This window comes from Neophocaena asiaeorientalis, unplaced genomic scaffold (genome assembly GCF_003031525.2).
Source record: "Neophocaena asiaeorientalis asiaeorientalis breed wild unplaced genomic scaffold, Neophocaena_asiaeorientalis_V1.1 scaffold280, whole genome shotgun sequence".
In the NCBI taxonomy this organism is placed as follows: domain Eukaryota; kingdom Metazoa; phylum Chordata; class Mammalia; order Artiodactyla; family Phocoenidae; genus Neophocaena; species Neophocaena asiaeorientalis.
Window position 1 is genome coordinate 5,017,519 of NW_020185321.1, and position 18,571 is coordinate 5,036,089.

Here is an 18,571-nt window from a genome sequence, read left to right on the forward strand (position 1 = left end):
CCTCAGGAGGTGACATTTATTCATTCATTCTGGTACTAGTTATTGAGGGAGTACCTTTCAAGTGCCAAACATTCTTCTAGTCAACAGGTATAAAAGTGAGGAAGGCATGGGCTTCCCTGGTGGTGCAGTGGTTAAGAATCTGCCTGACAATGCAGGGTACATGGGTTCAAGCCCTGGTCCAGGAAGATCCCACGTGCCGCGCGGAGCAACTAAGCCCGTGCACCACAACTACTGAAGCCCGCGTGCTTAGAGCCTGTGCTCTGCAACAAGCCACCAGAATGAGGAGCCCCCGCTCGATGCAACTAGAGAAAGCCCATGCGCAGCAACAAAGACCCAATGCAGCCAAAAATAAATAAAATGAATAAATTTAAACAATTAATTAATTAATTAAAAAACAAAAACTGATTTTCTAAAAAAAAAAAAATAGTGAGGAAGGCAGACAAGCACTCCCTAGTGGGCAGAGACAATTGGCAAGCTAACGAATAAACAGGATGAATTTTAGAGAGACATGAGCTGCGTGGAAAATAAAGAGTGTAACCCTAGAGCAGTTATGCACATTGCAATATTTAACCCAGGATGGGAAGTCAGACAAGGCTTCCCGGACAACGGGCAGACGGAGGGAGTGGGGGTGATGGTGATAGTGACGGAGAAAGGAGAGAACTTTAGATGCGGAGTTAGGAGGGCCTCTCAAAGGGCGGCACCTGAGGGAAACCAAGAGGCAGCCAAGGGAAGACCTGGGTAGGACTTCCAGGCACAAAGAAATAGCTAGGGTAATTCCAGAAGAGGGTCCAGACCGGCCTGGAGCCGGTGTGCCCAAGGAGAAGAAAGAAGAAAGAAGACAGCAGAGAAAGGGCTTTGAAGACCAGTGTAAAATGTTGGATTCCATTCTAGACGCCAGGGGTGGGCTTGGAACGGTGGTACACGGCCACAGGCCTCGACTGGGAGGGGGCCTTCGCGCCGCCTCCTCTTGTGACGTCACTGGACTGTGACGTCACGGAAAGACGCTCCAGCTCCTCCAGCCCCCGAGCCCCCGTCTCGCAGTAACATCGCGGCGGGTGCCGAGGCAGCTGGCTGGGCCATGAAACCTTAGGAGGCCATGTCGAAACGCGACGTCACCCTCACCAATGTCACCGTTGTCCAGCTCCTGCGACAGCCTTGCCCAGGTGAGGGAGGCGGCGGAGTGACCCCGGGGAGGGGAGGAAAGGGCGGTCGGGGAGCTCCTGTAGCCGGGTCTGAGTACCTGACGGCGTGCGGCGCACCAATAGTGTCCACCGGGAGCCGGGCAGGAGGTGCGGGGTGGCCTTGCCTGCCGGGGCTCTTCCATCCGGAGCCGCTGCCCCTGCTCCCTCCAGCCCCACCCTCCTCACTATCGGGTTTGCCGGCAAAGTGGTTTCTACGGCGATGGTGGAGGGGACGAAGACTCCCGCCCCCAGGTTGGGTTTTGCACCAATAGCGCGGTGGAAGGGTAGAAACAGGGGCCAGGAGGGAGGCCGGAGCCGGGTTTACGAGGGGACACCTCTGAGGACAGCCGCTGGTTGTTGAAGTACCTGGGCGAGCGAGGTTTCGCATGAAATTGACGCTGCTGCGAAAGAGCCGCTTGGGGATCGGTGGACTTTGTCCTCCCTGGACCGCACAAAGCGAGGACACTTGAGCCCGCCAGGTGCCGAGCACTTTACAGGTGTGTGCTCAGTGAAGCCTCACAACCACCTTTGAGTTCAGTGTTTAGTGTCCCCATTTTACAGAGCGGCCACCAGATGTAAGAGGACACGAAGCACGTTTCTGGGTCTCAGCACGGGAATAGTGGAGTTGGGACTCGGAGTCCCTGCTCGCCCTACCTCCCCCGGCCAGAGGTGCGCGCACACGCTCCAGCCAGACGAATCCAGGCCTTCTGGAGGGCCACCCCATTCGCTCCCGGCCTCCTGCCTGGCCTCAGGCGAGGCAGTCGGCGGCCTCAGCACCGCAGGGGTGGGCGTGGCCGACGTGGGGCGGGGTTTGGGCGGGGCTCCAGGGTCCTGGAGACCCTGCTAGACGCAGCAGCAAGCAGGTTAACAGCTGTGGGCCTTGAAAACCCTTCCTGCTTATCACTCGCTCAGTGATCTCGGGCCTCGGTTTCCCCACTGTAAAGCGGGTATATAGCACATACCTCGCAGGATTCAGTGAGCTGATGCATGTGAAGAGCTCAGCACCGCACCTAGCCCTTGGTGGCACCCGGGAAATGGGAGCGACGTTGTAATTGGTAGAGAGCACACCCGATCCAGTGTTTCACCTACGGGGTGATGCTTCATCACTGAAGCTCCTCCGGGCTCTTCCTTCCCAGCGCAGCAGCTCTCCTCCAGCCCAGGTACCCCACCCTGGAGCAAAGGGAGAAGGGAAGGCTGGGGGAAGTTGTGAGAGAAGGGCCACCTGGGTTTTCTTTTGAAAGGTCACTGAGTGGGCTCAGATCCCCACTCTTCACCCATATGGACAAATCTCCCCTTTTCATGAGAGCAGAAACAGAACCCCCAGGGATACAAACATTCTTAAGGTCACCAGTAAACACTGACTAATACCTTTATGAACTTGTAGTGCTACTGGAAACACGCACAGCCCAGCCACAAGGCCTGTGGCAGCCTGGAGAGACCAGGGAGAGAGACAGGTGGGCTGACCCCCAGCTCCTAACCCCACCCCCTCCAAGGTGCCTTTGATTCTGGTGCCAAGCGCAACTCCTACCTTCATCCTCCAGGCTCTCTCCAATCCCTTCCCTCTCCCTTTCCTCACGAATACACTTCATGTCAGACTTTCTCCCCTCTATTAAAATCAGCACCTACTGGGCCTTGAGATCTCACTGACTCCTTACAGTAGCCCCCAGGTGGAGGGTCAGATGTGACATCAAGAAACAGGCCAGAGTTTCATTAACTTGCTCAAAACAACTCAGCTGGTAGGTGGCTGAGCCAGAGCTGACATCAAGGCCTGACCCCCGGCTTGAAATCCTCTACCAGCTAGGCCCCTGACTGCTGTCTCCACCACGCTTCTCCTCCCTACCTGAAGCCCTCATCTGTAGCTCAGGTGGCACAGCTTCAAGCACAGGTGCTCCCAATGCAGCATGGGTGTAGATCTGTGTGTCCGGAGAGGCTGAAGCTGATATGGGTTTCCATTTGTTTCATATATTATGAAAGACCTGTGTTTCCTAAACTTCCCTGAGGGTAAGAATCACCTTGTTGGAAACAGGATTCCTGGGCCTCAGTGCAAACCCAGAGTCAGATTTCCCTAGGAATCAGCCTCCCGGTGATGCTTACCAGAACAGTCTGGGGACCACTGGACTAGATCAATTATCAGGCAAGTCTGGAAATGATCTTTGAAATATTAACGTACGTGGAATGTTTCCTAGACTCTAACATAAGCACTACATGTGTCACTCATTTAATCCTCACAGTGACCCTCTGAGAGAGGTACTATTATCATCTCCGTTTTACAGAGGAGGAAACTGAGGCACAGAGACTATCACCCCCAAGCAATTGTTCAAAATATATACCCACTGAGTTAGAATCTCCAGGGAAGAGGCCCTGGCATGGATATTTTAAAACAAGCCCACGCCCTGCTCATTCTGTTGATCAGGTCGGTTTAGGAAACACTGGGCTATATGGTTGGCCGCTCAGGGCCAGGAGCCAGCAGCAGGTTCTGGGTGGCAAAGATGGCTCATTCTGTCGCAGTGATGGTGCGGCTCACTGCCCCTCCCCCACTCCCAACAGTGACCAGAGCACCACCCCCTCCGGAGCCCCAGCCAATCAAAGAGCAAGTCCCACCACCTCCACCTCCTGCACCTAAGAAGGTTTCTGTGGTTCGGGAGCTGACTGTTGGCATCAATGGGTGAGTCGCCCCGGCCCTTGAGCCATTCCTGAAGCTTTAGGGCCCAGCCTCTCCTCGGTTACTAACTGGAGCATTTCTTCATGTCTCAGCAATGCTTTCATTCTGCCCATCCTGGAAAAACACAGGGATAAGGTAAACAGGGCTCCACCTTCAGAGAGCTCACATTCCGGTGGGAAGTACAGTAAGACTGAAGAGGGCAGTGTTAGGCCGGGGAACTCAGGGAAGGCCTCTGGGAGGTGACACTGGAGTAAGGCCTGAGTGACGACTGTGCAGCAAGCAATGGCTGTGGGGCGTAGGTGGCAGCTCAGTGTAACAAGGACGGGCAGGATTTCAGCATGGCTGGTGTGGCACAAGCAAGGGAGAAGAGGGAGGGCAGCGGAAAGCTGGCAGGGGCCTGGCGGACCGTGGTAAGGAGTCTGGACCTGGCTTTACTGTTAGAGAGTGGTGGAGGTTTTCAGGTCAAGAGATATAATCTGACCTGAAGTTCTACAAGATCCACCCAGCTACTAGGTTGGGAATAGGGGTATAGGACAGATGGTCAGAGGAAGCACAGAAAGCAGTGAACAGGCTGGTGAGGTCAGCTGGGCAAGACACCGGCCCACACAGGGACGGCTGCCTTCTTCCCCACCCAGTCCCCTTGAGTGGGACTCTCCTCTGTCACCCCCTTCCCCCTCATCCCCTCCTCTGCGTGCTGGTTGAGGATGCTGAGGACAACCCCTCAGCTTTCGTTCCTGGACAGATTTGGACGCATTGGTCGCCCGGTGCTGCGTGCCTGCATGGAGAAGGGTGTTAAGGTGGTAGCAGTGAATGATCCGTTCACCGACCCAGAATACATGATGAGCAGCAGACAAAGGGCAGGACCGGGGAGAGTGGGACCAGGGTGGGGAAGGGGTTCAGGGGAGCTCTGTGGAAGGCGCTCAGCTGCCATGTGGAACCGTCACTGAAGTGGGGACTCCCTGGCAATGCTCGCTCCCCGTCCAGCCCAAGAGTAGGAGCCATTCTGTCTCCTGCAGGTGTACATGTTTAAGTATGACTCCACCCACGGCCGATACAAGGGGAGCGTGGAATACAGGAATGGACGGCTGGCCATCGGTAACAATGAGATGCGTCTTCCAGCGGTAAGGGCGGCTGTCTTATGCAAGCCTGCAATATACTAATGCAGGGGATGTAGAGGTGACTAGAAGGGGATCCCAGGTTCTCACATGGGGTTCATAGCCCCCCAAATTGTGTGTGCACATGCCTCTGGGTACTGGTTTGGAGAGGGGGCCCATTGTACTCAAAATACTTATTTAACGCACATGTGCGTGTTTCCTCTCAGGCATGTCCGCTCAACCTGTCTAAAACGCAACTCTTGATTATCCTTCAACCCTCAAATCTATTCATCTCCCTGCCCAGGAAATGGCATCACCATCTAGCCAACTGCTCCCACTCAGTTCCTACATAGGAGCCACAGAGACCTTTTCGAAACATCACCTGGACCTGACTACTCCCCCACTTAAACCCTCCAGTGGCTTCCCATCACCCCACCAATAAAACCCCAGCTGCTGATGGGGCCTCCCACCAACTATATGCCCTGCTCCCCAGCCTTCCCTTGTCACCTCAGCGACACTGGCCACCAACCTCCCGGGACCCTGCACCAGCAGCTCTTCTTAAAACCCACTTCACATAGCTCTCACTGATACAAATACTCCTTCACTGAAAGATACGTTTAGAATCTGTAAGTCAAAAGCAATAACACTGGATGTTTAATAAGCTTCAAATACACTTTCAAAATACCAAAAAAAATAAAAATGGGAAACAGTAAACCTACTTTATCTTTCTAATGTAAATTATCAGCCACTGCCGGCCCTGTGGCTGCCTCCAATTTCCAATTTTACACACGCTTGCACACGCACACTTGTGAGCTCTCTCCAGCCCCAGGCAAGATCTGCAGCCTTCCCAGCACTCCTCCCAGCAGGTCCACTCTCAGCCCCGCTGTTTATTTGTGGTCAGGGGTGGGTGGAGGTGGGGACTGGAGAGTCAGTGAGAATGGGAGAAGCTGCTTGACCCAAATTTGAAATCATGACAGCAAAAACAATTCCAAATTCCAGCAGAGCAGTCATTACTCAGACACACTGTGTCCTTTCCTTCCTCAGCCTAGGCGCCATCGTTGCTGCCACCTGGGGTATTTTCCCAGCGCTGCCCCGTCCCCACACAGCCGCCCCCTCAGTGTGTGCCCCGCTCAGGTGCCACCTTCCCTGGTGACTGCAACGCGTCTTCCCCCTTCCCCACTGCTCTCCATCGCGCCACTGCGGATATCCTCGGATATCCTCCAGGCCGTCAGCACGAGCTGCGTCAGCACGAGCTGCGTTGCTTGTGTGTGTACTTTGCCCCGCTCCACCCTTTCCACTTGGGTGACCCTGGGCAAGGCAATGAACTTCCCCAAGCCTGTTTCCTCAGCATACCCACCACAGCCACAGCAGGGAGCACGGCCAGAGGCGTGTGGGGACCACCGGGAAGGGCTCATGCAGCCTCCTGGCAAGGAGGGCCCTGTCAGCCTGTGGCACCCCTGCTGCTCTGGCACCCACAGGCACAGGCCCTGGCCCGGGGCAGACTCAGTACTTCCTTGAAGAATGAACAGAATCCTCAAAAGAAGCCCCTGGGCAGGAGGGCAGGGCCCATGACAGCATAGGGGAAGGGGCTGGGGTCTCCAGGGGCACCGAGTCTCTGCCCCACGCCCGCTCAACAACTGCTACAAAGGAATCTGTTGAAGTGCCCTTCCCCCAACTTGGAAGGCAGGAAATGAGGGGGGCATCAGAGAAGAGCTACTTGGGCCAGATGATGACGTGTGACCTGACATTTGACCAGGGAGCATGAAGAACCATGTGTGGTGGCCCAGGGAAAAGAGAGGAAGCTGCTCATTCATTCATCCCTAGGGCCAGCCTGCCTGTGCTCCCAGGCAGCTCTGCCTCTACTCTTTTCAATTCTGTCCTGGCTCTTCTGAAAAATGCCAGTAATAACAGTACTTACCTCAGGTCATCTGGGTTAAAGGAGTTCAATACAGATAAAGCACTCAGCACACAGGCACATGTCAGGTGTTCAGTAAACATGTGTAGAATGGCTAATAAAGAAAAACCACACACAAACATTGACTGAACCCCTCTGGAGGGAGCAGACCCAGCCTTGCTGCCATGGAGTGCTCTAGAAGATGAGACAGACACTAACAATCACAAAAGCAAATACTGCAGTTGTGATAAAAGCTGAGGGAAAAGATTAGTATAGAGTTTACCCACGTATTGTTCGTTTGCTAAAGCCAAGTAGAAAACAGCAATAGTAGATGTTTAATATATTTCAGACACAAACGTTTGATATCGAGTGGAAAATGTATATTGATAAAACAAGAAACAGAAAATCTCCTTTACGTTTCCAATATAAACCACTGCTAGCCCCAGGGCCGCCTCAAGGCTTCAGACCCCTGGGAGCTGCTCTCTGGATGTGCTGTGTGTTTTCAGGGACTTGCCTGGCCTCTGGCAGCAGGATCCCTGTTGCAGGAGCTGAGTAGTCAAGAGAAGAAGGGCTAGGAGGGCTATGATGAAGTTGCCAGGGCTGAAGCCAGAAGCAGTAGGGCAGGCCTCACCCTCCTGGGGTCTACATCCTGGGCAGCATATGTACTAAGGGCCTGACCTGGCTGGGAGTAGTCTAGATGGTCCCCCAGGCGGGGCTTGCGGCCTGAGTTGGGGAGGTGGCAGCTTGTACCCAGACATAGCAGGTACAGTCAAGAAAAGTGGCCCACTAGGGGGGTTAGCGATGAGAGGCAAGGCCAGCAGGGTCGGACCCATCTGGGGCAGCTAGGGATGTGTGGGGTGAGGGGAACAGACGGCCAGGCAGGAAGGTGTCTGGTCAGCCTTTCAAATGGTGAAGGCCACGGACTATGAAGGCGAGAGACTGACTCACGGTGCTACCGCCCCTCCACAGCAAGCAGCCCAAAGAAATCCCCTGGAAGTCTGTCGGGAGCCCCTTTGTGGTGAAGGCCACAGGCGTGCACCTGTCCTTAGAGGAAACTACAGTAAGTCAGGGACAGGTGCCCAGGGCCGCCCAGGGGGTGTGGCCCTTGAAGCACCTCATGACACCTGTGAGCCTTCCCTAGGCCCACACTGAGGCAGGTGCCCTGCGTGCGGCCATCTGCGCGCATTCTCCAGAGGCACCCACGTTTGTCACGGGGGTGAACGAAAAGGACTATAACCCCGGCTCCATGAAAATTGTCGGGCAATGGGCAGCAACATTCTGAAGTGTGTGCCTGGAGGACAAGCCTGCCTGCGGTGGGGAGGAATCCGACTCACCCTCCCCACTCCCACTCCCACTCCCACTCGGCCCCTGGTGCTCTTTTCACATCAATCCACTTCTCCTCCCCAAAGTCTTAACAGCCGTCTTGTTAATGTTACTCTAAAACCATCTGTTAGAACTGCACGACTTCTGGAGAACATGCTTGGGGAGCTTCCCCCAGCTGCACCTCTGGTGCCTCGTTCGGTCTGACGGCATCCCTGATGCTCCCTCATCCCCAGCCTGACTTTTCACAAAACCAAGCCTGGGTGCAAACCCTGAAAGGAGGTAAGGGTGGAAGGGTGGCTCTGCGACTCACCTCACAGTGCCTTGCACACCCGGGCCATTTCAGCAACGCATCGTGCACCACCAACTGCCTGGCCCCCCTCGCCAAGGTCATCCATGAGCGATTTGGGATTGTGGAAGGGCTGATGGTGAGCTGGGGAGAGGGGCTGGGGCAGGAGGCACGGCTGGGAAACTGTACCTCTTCCTCCCATACTCGCTTAGTATGTGGGGTTAACAGGGAGAGGCAGGCTTGGGGACGAGAAGCCCACCAGTGGTGAAGCCTTTTAAACTCTGGACCCTGCCTGCATGTGCCCCTCCTGTGACGGTGGTGGAGGCCCCACCAGCCTCCACCCCTGGGTCACCACCCTGGGCCTGGGAAAAAGAGACGTGGGAGCTTGGGAGCAAGAAGGCCTCACCTCGGCCCTCTTCTTCCCCAAGACCACAGTCCATTCCTACACTGCCACCCAGAAGACAGTGGACGGGCCATCGAAGAAGGCCTGGCGAGACGGACGGGGTGCCCACCAGAACATCATCCCGGCCCCCACAGGGGCTGCCAAGGCTGTGGGCAAAGTCATCCAAGACCTCCAAGGGTATGAGGGCATGAAGCTGCAACAAGGGTGGGGGGTGCAACCCAGGAGGACTGGACTAGCCCCCAATTCTTGAGGTGTCTACTGAGCGGAAAGCAGAGACAAGGCAGAAATGATGGAGAAGTCCCTGGGTTCTGACTCCCGCCCCTGATGTGGGATTCTCCAGGAAGCTGACTGGAATGGCGTTCCGAGTGCCAACCCCAGTCGTGTCTGCTGTGGACCTGACCTGCCGCCTGGCCCAGCCTACCCCGTACTCAGGCATCAAGGAGGCCATAAGAGCAGCAGCCAAGGGGCCCACGGCTGGCATCCTTGCCTACACTGAGGATGAGGTAGGGGCTGAGCAGAAGGGACCCTGGGAAGAGCCCTCTGGGAAGGGAACGTGATTTTCCACTTGCCAAGGAGCTTTTTGCAGCATATCAAGATAGGAACTGCAGGGCTGGGAAGGTCAGCTCTCCCCTATCTCAGAGTCTTTGCACTTGCTGCCCCTTCGGTCTGGAAAGCTTTTCCCTCAGGTGGCCACATAGTCTGTCCTCACCTTCTCCAAGTCGCTACTTCAACCTCTCATCTCAGAGAGATGTTCTTTTTGTGGCCCTTTTCCTTAGCTGAAATGTCATTTCATAGTCACTGTTGGCCCTGCTAGCATGTACACTCCAAGACAGCAGAGACTTTGGGCCTTGTTTTTCACTTCCATAGCTCCAGCCATCTTCCCAGCGCCTGGCACATAGCAGGTGCTCGATATATGCTTAGTGAACAAGACAAGGGCTCCCATTTCTCAACACTTGCTCGGGGCCGGCCACAGCCAGATGCCTTCCCTGTGAGGAATGGGTATCACATCTCTTTGCTCCCAGTACTGCCAGTTCTGTCCGTCCACCTTGGTGCTGTCTCCCTGCTTTAGCTCCTGAAGGTCCACCCTCACACAGCTGCCAGGATCTCTTAAAGAAATCAGATCACATCACCCCCAGAGCTGAAAACCTTCCTGTGGCCTTCCACCATGCTAGGACCAAACCCCCAGGGCCTTTGTGCTGCAGTTCCTTCCACCTGAGACCCTGCTGAGGGCTGGAGTTGACCAGATCCTCCTAATCATCCAGAGCCAGACTCACCACCTCCCCTCAGGGAGGGCCTCTCGCTGACACATTCCACGTGCATTTTTCCCCGGAAGAGATGTCAGTTGGTGCAGCATCAGAGGCTGTTTGCAGTCTGTATCCTTTGGCCAGTCCCCTACCTGAAAAGCCCCCATTTGTCTTCCTCATACCCTGTCCCCAGAAGCTGAACAGAGGGGGGCTCCATGAAATACTGTAGATGAATGGATGGACAGTGTGCCCACGAGCCTGAGCTCCTGGAGGTCCCTGCTCTACGATCCACGCTTATCTTTGAAATTCTGATGGCCGGGTCGTGTCCACGGACTTTGTTGGCGATACCCATTTGTCTATCTTTGATGCTAAGGCTGGCATCGCGCTCAACGACAACTTCGTGAAGTTCATTTCCTGGTAAGGGGGAAGAAAGGGGTCAGAGAACGTGAAGAGAGGCTGGGGGTGGTCGGGAGGGATCCCCTGAATCCCCTCCATCCCTCCCTTCCCAGGTACGACAACGAATATGGCTACAGTCGCCGAGTGGTGGACCTCGTCCGCTACATGTTCAGCCGAGACAAGTGAAGCAGGTTGGCCCGCCTCAGTTTCCCAGTGCTCCCGGCCGATACCCGTCTCTCCCGTCCCCGCCCTCGGCCCCCCGGAAGAAAGAGGGCGTCCCGCGGGAGGGGCCAGCGCCGCTGGGCCAACGGTGAAATAAAAACCCTGAGGGCTTACAGCTGCGCCCCGTGTCTCTGCGCCGGTCACAGTGGGGTCGGGTCCGGGATCCAGGCCCACCCCGCACGCGCTCGGTAGGCCCAGCGCCCTGACCCCGAGAGCGGCTCCCGCGGGGTCGGGATCGCGCAGGCACCGGCTCGGCCTTCCGCATGTCGCCCGGGCACAGCGGTGGAGCCTGGTGACGTTAGCGCACCGCGCCGCGGACTCCGGCTCCCAGAAGGCCGCGCGCGCCGCGGCAGAGGCCGGTGGGCGCCAGGCCCGGGCTCGGGCGCCAGGCAGCCGAGGCAGAGAGGCGCGCTCCGGCGAGCCGGGCGGCAGGCGCCATGACGCTGTTCCACTTCGGGAACTGCTTCGCCCTGGCCTACTTCCCCTACTTCATCACCTACAAGTGCAGCGGCCTGTGAGTGCGGGGCAGCTGCGGGGCGGCCGCGGGGCAGGGGGGCGCGGGCCGGGCCGACCCCTCACCGCCCGCTCCCGCAGGTCAGAGTACAACGCCTTCTGGAAGTGCGTCCAGGCCGGGGTCACCTACCTCTTCGTGCAGCTGTGCAAGGTGAGGGCGCCAGCTGTGCCCCGCGAGGGCTTCGCTCCTCCCCACCCCACGCCCCCCCCGCCCACCCCGCCCAGACCTCCCGCGGAGGAGCCGGGCATGGATGGGCTGGAGCCCGAGGAGAGGTCCGCAAGCAACTTTTGTATAGCACTTTTAGTAACATTGAGAACATTCAATTGTATGACTAAGAGGGGTTTGGATACTGCTAAGAGCCTCTAACTAACCCCCAAGGTCCCACCGGCACTGCTACCACCGCCCTGGTGGGTAACCAGCCCCAGCACCTTCAGGCCTGACCCCAATCCCTTGTGATCACCACAGAACCCAGACTTCCAAGCCCCTGCCCTCAATCTCCCCTGCTCCTGCCTTCTTGCCTCCATCTGGTGGTCCCTCTCCTCATGGGCCCCCAGAACCCCAGTGTACTGCCCTCCACATAACACACTAACTTCCCACCAAACCCACGTGGTTGGTCTCCCTCACCTTGAGGTGACCTCTCTGTTTTCTGGTCTCAGATGCTGTTCCTGGCCACTTTCTTTCCCACCTGGGAAGGCGGCATCTATGACTTCATTGGGGTGAGTGGGGCAAGGGAGGGGGAGGGATTGCAGGAGTGGGGCCCCCTGGCACCTGTGCTTACTCAAGCCTCAACCTGACCCACAGGAGTTCATGAAGGCCAGCGTGGATGTGGCAGACCTCATAGGCCTAAACCTTGTCATGTCCCGGAATGCCGGCAAGGGGGAATACAAGATCATGGTTGCTGCCCTGGGCTGGGCCACCGCCGAGCTCATTATGTCCCGGTGTGTGCAGCAGCCTGGAGCCCAGATTCCTGAGAAAGGACACCTGGGTTCCCCGGGGGGTGCCGGAGGGTGGGGGCTCAGATTCTGGGTGCTGAGGGTGTCTGGGTACTGGAGAATCCTTCCCTTTGCCTTCTTCAGCTGCATCCCTCTCTGGGTTGGAGCTCGGGGCATTGAGTTTGACTGGAAATACATCCAGATGAGCATTGACTCCAACATCAGTCTGGTACGCAGTCCTGCTTTCCCACACACGCGCCTTTTTGCTGGTGACTCTACTCCTCCTGAGGCCTGGCCCTGACTTCCCGCTTCCCTCCAGGTCCATTACATCGTCGCATCTGCCCAGGTGTGGATGATAACACGCTACGACCTGTACCACACTTTCCGGCCAGCAGTCCTCCTACTGATGTTCCTTAGCGTCTACAAGGCCTTCGTCATGGAGTGAGCTGGGTGGGGCTCGAGGATGGGCCCAAATGGTTTGGATTATCTCTTCTCCCTTCTTCATTGCGATGTTTCCCCACAGGACCTTCGTCCACCTGTGTTCCCTGGGCAGCTGGACGGCACTTCTGGCCCGAGCGGTGGTGACGGGGCTGCTGGCCCTCAGCACCCTGGCCCTGTATGTCGCTGTTGTCAACGTGCACTCCTAGGCTTGGTGGCCCAGACTTTCACGTACCTTTTCCCTGTCTCCAGGTTTCAGCGAAGTAAACAGTATTTGGAAAGTTGTTTCTGCCTCTGTCTCTCTGTCTGGAACTATCTACCAACAGTGTGCTCTCCTGGGTCCCAGAGGCCCTTGTTTTGGAGCCAGGTAGACAAGCTGGGAGACTAGCCAGCACTCATCTGTCCTGTGTTCCTGGACCAGTTCCTTTGCTTCCTGTTTTCCACAAGTTGACTGAGGGCTTGAAGCAGACAGTCTTTAAGCAATGGCAGAGACCAGGGCCCTCAGGGAACAGGTGATAGAGGGGAGCTAGAATCCAAGAGATGGTTCTTGGGGGCTGCTCCTCACAGCCTTAACCTGGCCCTCTCCCACATGGCCCTTCCCCGGCTGGTCACCTCCTAGGCTCCCAGCCCCCAAACCAAACCATCATCCCCTTTTTTTTTTTTTTTTTTTTTTTTTTTGGCACACCACGCAGCTTGTGGGATTTTAGTTCCCTGACCAGGGATCGAACCCAGGCCCTCGGCAATGGGAGTGTGGAGTCCTAACCACTGGACCGCCGCCAGGAAATTCCCCCCATCCACCTTTTATGTGGCAGCCAAGGGGATCTCTCTGAAACCTCAGTCTTACTAGCTCACCCTTCCCTGCTTACAACCATCTGGGGCTCCTCCTTGCGCAGGAACAGTCCAGTGACTTGACTGTTGGTTTTGCCCTTGAGGGCCTATTTTGTGATTCTGAGATCCTCAGATTAAATCCTGGCCTGAGTCTTCTTAGGGTGGAGTACAGAGACAGCTGCAGCCCAGTCGTAGAGCTGTTGAGCCCACCAATTTGCATGTTGTCCTGAATGCCACCCTTCTCATCCCAGCCCTTCCCTGGTCTAGTAGGGCCAGCTTCCTGCCCCTTTCTCTCCCCATCCCTGAGGGGGATGGATTAGAAGCAGGGCTTTGAATGTCATGCTTAAGCTGCACCTGGATGCAAGTCCTGCCCACCTGGGAAGGTGCTCCCCAGTCCTGGTGTTCCCAGTGGGATCCCCCAGGGCATGGGATAGGGCAAGTGCCCCCTCCCTCCATCCACGAGGCTGTCCAGGTCCTGCGATAATGTTATTTGACCCTGGGCCTAGGAAGGCACCAAGCACAGCTCTGTTCAGCTCTGCTGTGAGTCTTGGTGTTTTCAGAGGGAGCATTTACCCTAAGGTGGGGCAACCACCATCTAGCCCCACCTCCTCCTCATCGCTCCTAGTCAAGACAGGGTCCACAGGGGTCTTGGGTGGGGAGGTGAGAGGCCACCCTGAGTTTGATATGAAAAGGGAGTAGATGGGGTGCTCCCCCAGCCCACGTGGGTGGATATGCAGTGGCATTGCTTTCTCCCATACCGCCATCCTATGCCCCACGTAGCCTTTTGCACATATTGGGACAGTGAAGGTTGCAGAAATGACTGTTAAACAACTATGTGCTGAGCAGGCACTCTGCTCCCGGCCCCTTACTGGTGGCCACCTGTCTGTGAAACAGTCCCAGCTGTCATGGGGCTCAGGGACAATCAGGAGCACAGGCCAGAGGGATCAGGGCTGTGATGGGTGAAGCCTGGTGGGACTGGTGGGCCTGATTAGCTAGACTACAGTGATCGGGCTGTGATGGGAAAAGAGGGCTATGTCTGTCCTGGAGGAGAGGATGTGTGAGCTGAGACCAAGAGGATATTAGTGGAGCAAAGAGAAGAAAGCAGGTATCAAGGCCCGTGTAAAGGCCTTGAACTCAGAGAGAGGGCCTGGCCTTTCCAGTGAAGCAAGAGCTGGTTGGAATGAATTTGGGGGGCGGGGGCTTGTGAGACTGCAGAAGTCAGCAGGGGCCAGATGACAGAAGGCTCTGAGCCTGGGCAGTGGGGAGCCACGGAGAGTTCTAGGCAGGGGAAGGACACTCAGTTTGGGCTTTAGAAAGAGCTCATGGCTGCTGGGTGGATGGGGAGACTCAAGGCAGAAGGCCGGCCTGGACCAGGGCAGGGCCGGCAGGGGTAGGAGGAGAGTGGCTAGAAGCAGAGTAGACAGGTGGTGACCAGCTTATTTGGCCAGGTGGGGGGGGGGGGGGGGAGTAGGGAGATGACCTGTGAGAAAGGAAAGAGTGAAGGAGCCCAGGGTAACCCAAGTTTGGGGTTTGTAAGCTCCCCGAGGGCTCATTACATTTCCCAGGGAGAAGGAGCTGCAATGATGGGACAGTGGGTGGGATCAGGTCTGGAGGATGATGCAGAGGCCAGTGTGGGTCCCCTTGAACACGCTGGGGGCAGGCTGGAGACAGATGTGGGCACCATTGCAGACAGAACTGAGGCCAGTGGGGGAGGGGGTACTGTGCTGATGAGGAAGGAGAAGCCTGGGGTCCAGCCAGAGGGACTTGTCAAAGAAAGGGGAAGAGAGGCAAGAAAGGGGACTGGGAAAAGCAGTGGCAAAGGTGGCGGGGGGGGGGTGCTGTGGACAGGGGAGTCTCCAACAGGGGAGTTGGAGGGCTAACTTCAGGTGAGGGGTGTGAGGAGGGGACCTGTGACGTGGCCTCCAGTAGTTGGTTGGGACTAACCAGTGATAGGGCGCCCATTGCAGCTGCAAAGGCATAAGTGGAATCAGAGAGGAAAATCCTGTGAAGCCGGGAGGGGATGCTTGAGGTAGAAAGGATTCTGACCAGAGAGGGAGAGTGGGTGCTGAGAAAGGAGAGCCCAGAGGTGGTGTTCAGCTAGTGGAGCGGTTAAAGGCACCTCTCTGGAGAGGGCCCGTGGCCACATCCAGCTCGCCTAGAAATGCTGTAACCTAGGCAAAGAGATGGGAATTCACTCCCCCAAGCAGCGTTTACTGAGTACCTACTATGTGCCAGGCTGTGTTCTAGAAACTGGAGATACAGCCGGGAACAAATAGCCCCTAAGTTGTAGGGCTGTGGGAGATCAAAGGGGCTCATGAAAAAACACTTAATAAGACGATGCCCAGCACTGAATAAAAACACAGTGGACGTGAGCTGGTTTATTGCTATCATGCAGACATGAGTGTGTTTTTAAAGAAGACCCCCCAAGCAGCCCTCTTGCTGGCCTGGAGTCCTAAGGACAGAGCCACGTCACGGGAGCTGCTAGTTCCCACTCCCCTTCAAAGTCCCCCCACCATTCAGGAGGGGGCTTCCCTGAGGCCAGCTCAGAGGACTGGGCCTAGGGACTGCCCCTCCGGGAGGGTGGATGGGGAAGGGGAGTGGGGAGGGTCTCCCCAAGGTTGAGTTGCCGTGGGCCACAAGAGCAGACACAGGTGGGGCTGGGACTCTTGACTGCTCAGATGTTTTGGTGGCTGTCGGGAGGGTCCCATGTGTCCCCCACCCCCACCCCTACTGTGGTGGATTCGAGGATGGCTTGAAGACAGCGGTCCTTTTAATAGTAGAGCTCCTGGTCCCACCAGCCTGGGAGAGAGAAAGGAGACTCAGTGCTGGGGGGATTTGGGGCGGGGCTGGGGTGGGGGGGAGCCAGGGGCTCAGAGGTTATAGCTCAGCGGTGGTTTGATATGGAGGGTCAAGGGCTTGGAGGTCAAGTACTGGAAATCAAAGGTCAGGGCCGCTGCTCTGAGAAAGTTTCAGCCCTCCATCCCCAGGTCCCCAGTCTCCACACTCACTCCCTGGGCAGCAGCGAACTCCAAGTTTCCGGATCTCATCATAGACGAAGATGAGGAGGCCAAAGGGCATGGGGACCAGCCACCACTGGAACCTGAGGCACAGGCGAGATGGCAAGGTCAAGGCTATCCCCAGGTCTGTGTCCTGCAGGCCCACCCTGATGCAGCTCACAACCCCCTCACCGAATGGGCATGAAGTTGAAGATGTTGGGCATTCCGGGGCAGTAGCACAGGAAGCAGCCGATGCAGACCTGGAACACGATGGCGATCACCAGGATCCTGTTCCTGCAGGTGGGGCAGGATGGGAGAGGCTCAGACTGGCAGACACAGGACAAAGATAGGCCATGAGGAGTTGGGGACCGGATGGGAATCAGGGTACTGGGTCAGAGGAGGTCAGATAGCGGCAGCAGGGAGATGTTCTAAACATCGAACACTGGCATGGCCCGCACCTCTCCAGCAGTGGACACCAACTCTGTCAGCATCACCCCGTTAGCTGATGAAACATAGACGGGCCAGGTGAGAGGCATGAGGTGGGAGCTATTGGCCAGCTATTGATAAGGAACGTCAGCACCTGCACCGGCACATCAGCACATCCAGTGCTGGGGTTTGCTGGTTGCAGTAAGCCCTGGTCAGGACCTGCTGGGAGTTGCAACCAGGGCTCGGAGGGCAGGGTGGGGGCGGGGCTGGGGCCAGCTGGGGACACCTGAAGAAGCCCTGCTGGAAGGCAGAGAGGCGGCGTGTCTTGCGGATGAGGACATCGGCAATCTGGCACATCTCGATGCTGATGAAGAACACGGTGTAACAGGTGTACTGCTGGTACAGGCGCTGCCCGAACGTCTGTGGGCCAGGAGAGAACACGAGCAGCCTGAACCCAGGCGGAGAGCCTCTGCAGGCAGCCGGGCATGCGGGGCCTAGGGCCACGAACCCCTAAATGCTCCTTCCCTTGCGTCAGAGGCTGGGGTGGGGGCAGAGGAGAGATGCAGGATCTGCCACGTTTGCAGGGCCCCAGAGTGCGGGGCCTAGAAACCTGGCCTAGTGCAGCTTGGCCGTCACTGCCTGGGCAAGCGGTAGGCCAGGCCAGTTGCTTTCATAATGAAAAGAGCGATGTAGAATGTCCCGGGCACCCGAAAGGAGGCACCTGGGAAAAGGGAGTTCGAATCCTGAGGCAGGATTTTCAAAGTCCAGTGACTCCAGGACCCGGGCAGATGGCAAAAATGACCAAAGTGGGCCAGATGGGCCTCTGAGGAACACGACACATGCCCTTTCAAAGGGGGTAGCCACTATTCAGTCCACTTCTTCAGTATAACTATTTTTATACATATCAGTTAATTGTGTAAGGAACACTTACTATGCTCCAGGTCCCAAGTGTTTCCCATGTATTATCTCATTTAATCTTCCTAATAATCCTAAGAGGTGGCTTGGTGGTATTCAGACTTCAACATACATCAGCATCCCCAGAAGAACTGGTTAAAACGCAAGCCCCACCCCCAGAGTCTCTGATCCCAGAGGTCTGGGGGGAAACTGAGAATCTACGTTTCAAACAAGTTCCCAGGTGATGCTGCTGGTCTGGGGACCACACTGTGAAAATCACCGCGGTGAAAATCACTGAGATAATATCAGTATATTAGTATGCTCTCCACTTTAGAGGTGGGCAAACTGAGGCACAGAGAGGCAAAATACCTTGCCCAGGGTCACACAGCTGTGAGGAGCGGTGGCAGACAATGAATCCAAGCAGTTTGGCTCTAAGATCTATATTCTTTTTTTTTTTTTTTTTTTTTTTTTTTGCGGTACACGGGCCTCTCACTGCTGTGGCCTCTCCCGCTGCGGAGCACAGGCTCCGGATGCTCAGGCTCAACAGCCATGGCTCACGGGCCCAGCCGCTCCGCGGCATGTGGGATCTTCCCGGACCGGGGCACGAACCCGTGTCCCCTGCATCGGCAGGCGGACTCTCAACCACTGCGCCACCAGGGAAGCCCTAAGATCTATATTCTTAACCACAACAGTAAATGTGTAAGGGGAATATCCTGATCTGTCGCTCTGTAGAGCAAACTAAACACACCCGCTAGCCAGATCTAGCCTCTCTGCTCCAGACTTTCACTCAAGTCAGCCACACATGCAAATACTCTGTGTAAGTGATGCTCCAGGGAAA

At 56.4% G+C, this 18,571-nt stretch overlaps 3 protein-coding genes across 3 annotated transcripts in view; 2 read left to right on the forward strand and 1 right to left on the reverse strand.

Moving 5' to 3' along the window:
• Positions 1–1,079: 1,079 nt before the first annotated feature.
• GAPDHS (glyceraldehyde-3-phosphate dehydrogenase, spermatogenic) lies at positions 1,080–10,669 on the forward strand. The gene is made up of 12 exons (XM_024734117.1): positions 1,080–1,163; positions 3,729–3,846; positions 4,586–4,681; positions 4,859–4,951; positions 5,816–5,833; positions 7,801–7,891; positions 7,973–8,091; positions 8,498–8,579; positions 8,869–9,020; positions 9,184–9,345; positions 10,406–10,504; positions 10,597–10,669. The coding sequence occupies exons 1-12, from the start codon at positions 1,097–1,099 to the stop codon at positions 10,667–10,669; spliced, it is 1,170 nt and encodes a 389-aa protein (XP_024589885.1). The 5' UTR covers positions 1,080–1,096.
• Positions 10,670–10,823: 154 nt separating this feature from the next.
• On the forward strand, positions 10,824–12,874 carry TMEM147 (transmembrane protein 147). The gene is made up of 7 exons (XM_024733968.1): positions 10,824–11,219; positions 11,300–11,369; positions 11,876–11,935; positions 12,021–12,157; positions 12,296–12,380; positions 12,471–12,592; positions 12,675–12,874. The coding sequence occupies exons 1-7, from the start codon at positions 11,143–11,145 to the stop codon at positions 12,796–12,798; spliced, it is 675 nt and encodes a 224-aa protein (XP_024589736.1). The 5' UTR covers positions 10,824–11,142; the 3' UTR covers positions 12,799–12,874.
• Positions 12,875–16,112: 3,238 nt separating this feature from the next.
• ATP4A (ATPase H+/K+ transporting subunit alpha) overlaps positions 16,113–18,571 on the reverse strand; it is a 12,710-nt gene continuing 10,251 nt past the window's right edge. Inside the window, 4 exon segments of the mRNA XM_024733821.1 lie at positions 16,113–16,216; positions 16,426–16,517; positions 16,606–16,707; positions 17,126–17,259. Of these exon segments, the coding sequence (XP_024589589.1) occupies positions 16,188–16,216; positions 16,426–16,517; positions 16,606–16,707; positions 17,126–17,259 (357 nt within the window). The 3' untranslated portion in view covers positions 16,113–16,187.

Excerpts from the sequence above, each read along its gene's own strand:
- GAPDHS (XM_024734117.1), top strand. The coding sequence starts at position 1,097 with ATGTCGAAACGCGACGTCACCCTCACCAATGTCACCGTTGTCCAGCTC. Across the intron at positions 8,580-8,868 it reads GGATTGTGGAAGGGCTGATG|ACCACAGTCCATTCCTACAC; the intron begins GTGAGCTGGGGA and ends TTCTTCCCCAAG. Across the intron at positions 9,346-10,405 it reads CTTGCCTACACTGAGGATGA|GGTCGTGTCCACGGACTTTG; the intron begins GGTAGGGGCTGA and ends TTCTGATGGCCG.
- TMEM147 (XM_024733968.1), top strand. The coding sequence starts at position 11,143 with ATGACGCTGTTCCACTTCGGGAACTGCTTCGCCCTGGCCTACTTCCCC. Across the intron at positions 11,370-11,875 it reads TCTTCGTGCAGCTGTGCAAG|ATGCTGTTCCTGGCCACTTT; the intron begins GTGAGGGCGCCA and ends TTCTGGTCTCAG. Across the intron at positions 12,381-12,470 it reads TTGACTCCAACATCAGTCTG|GTCCATTACATCGTCGCATC; the intron begins GTACGCAGTCCT and ends GCTTCCCTCCAG.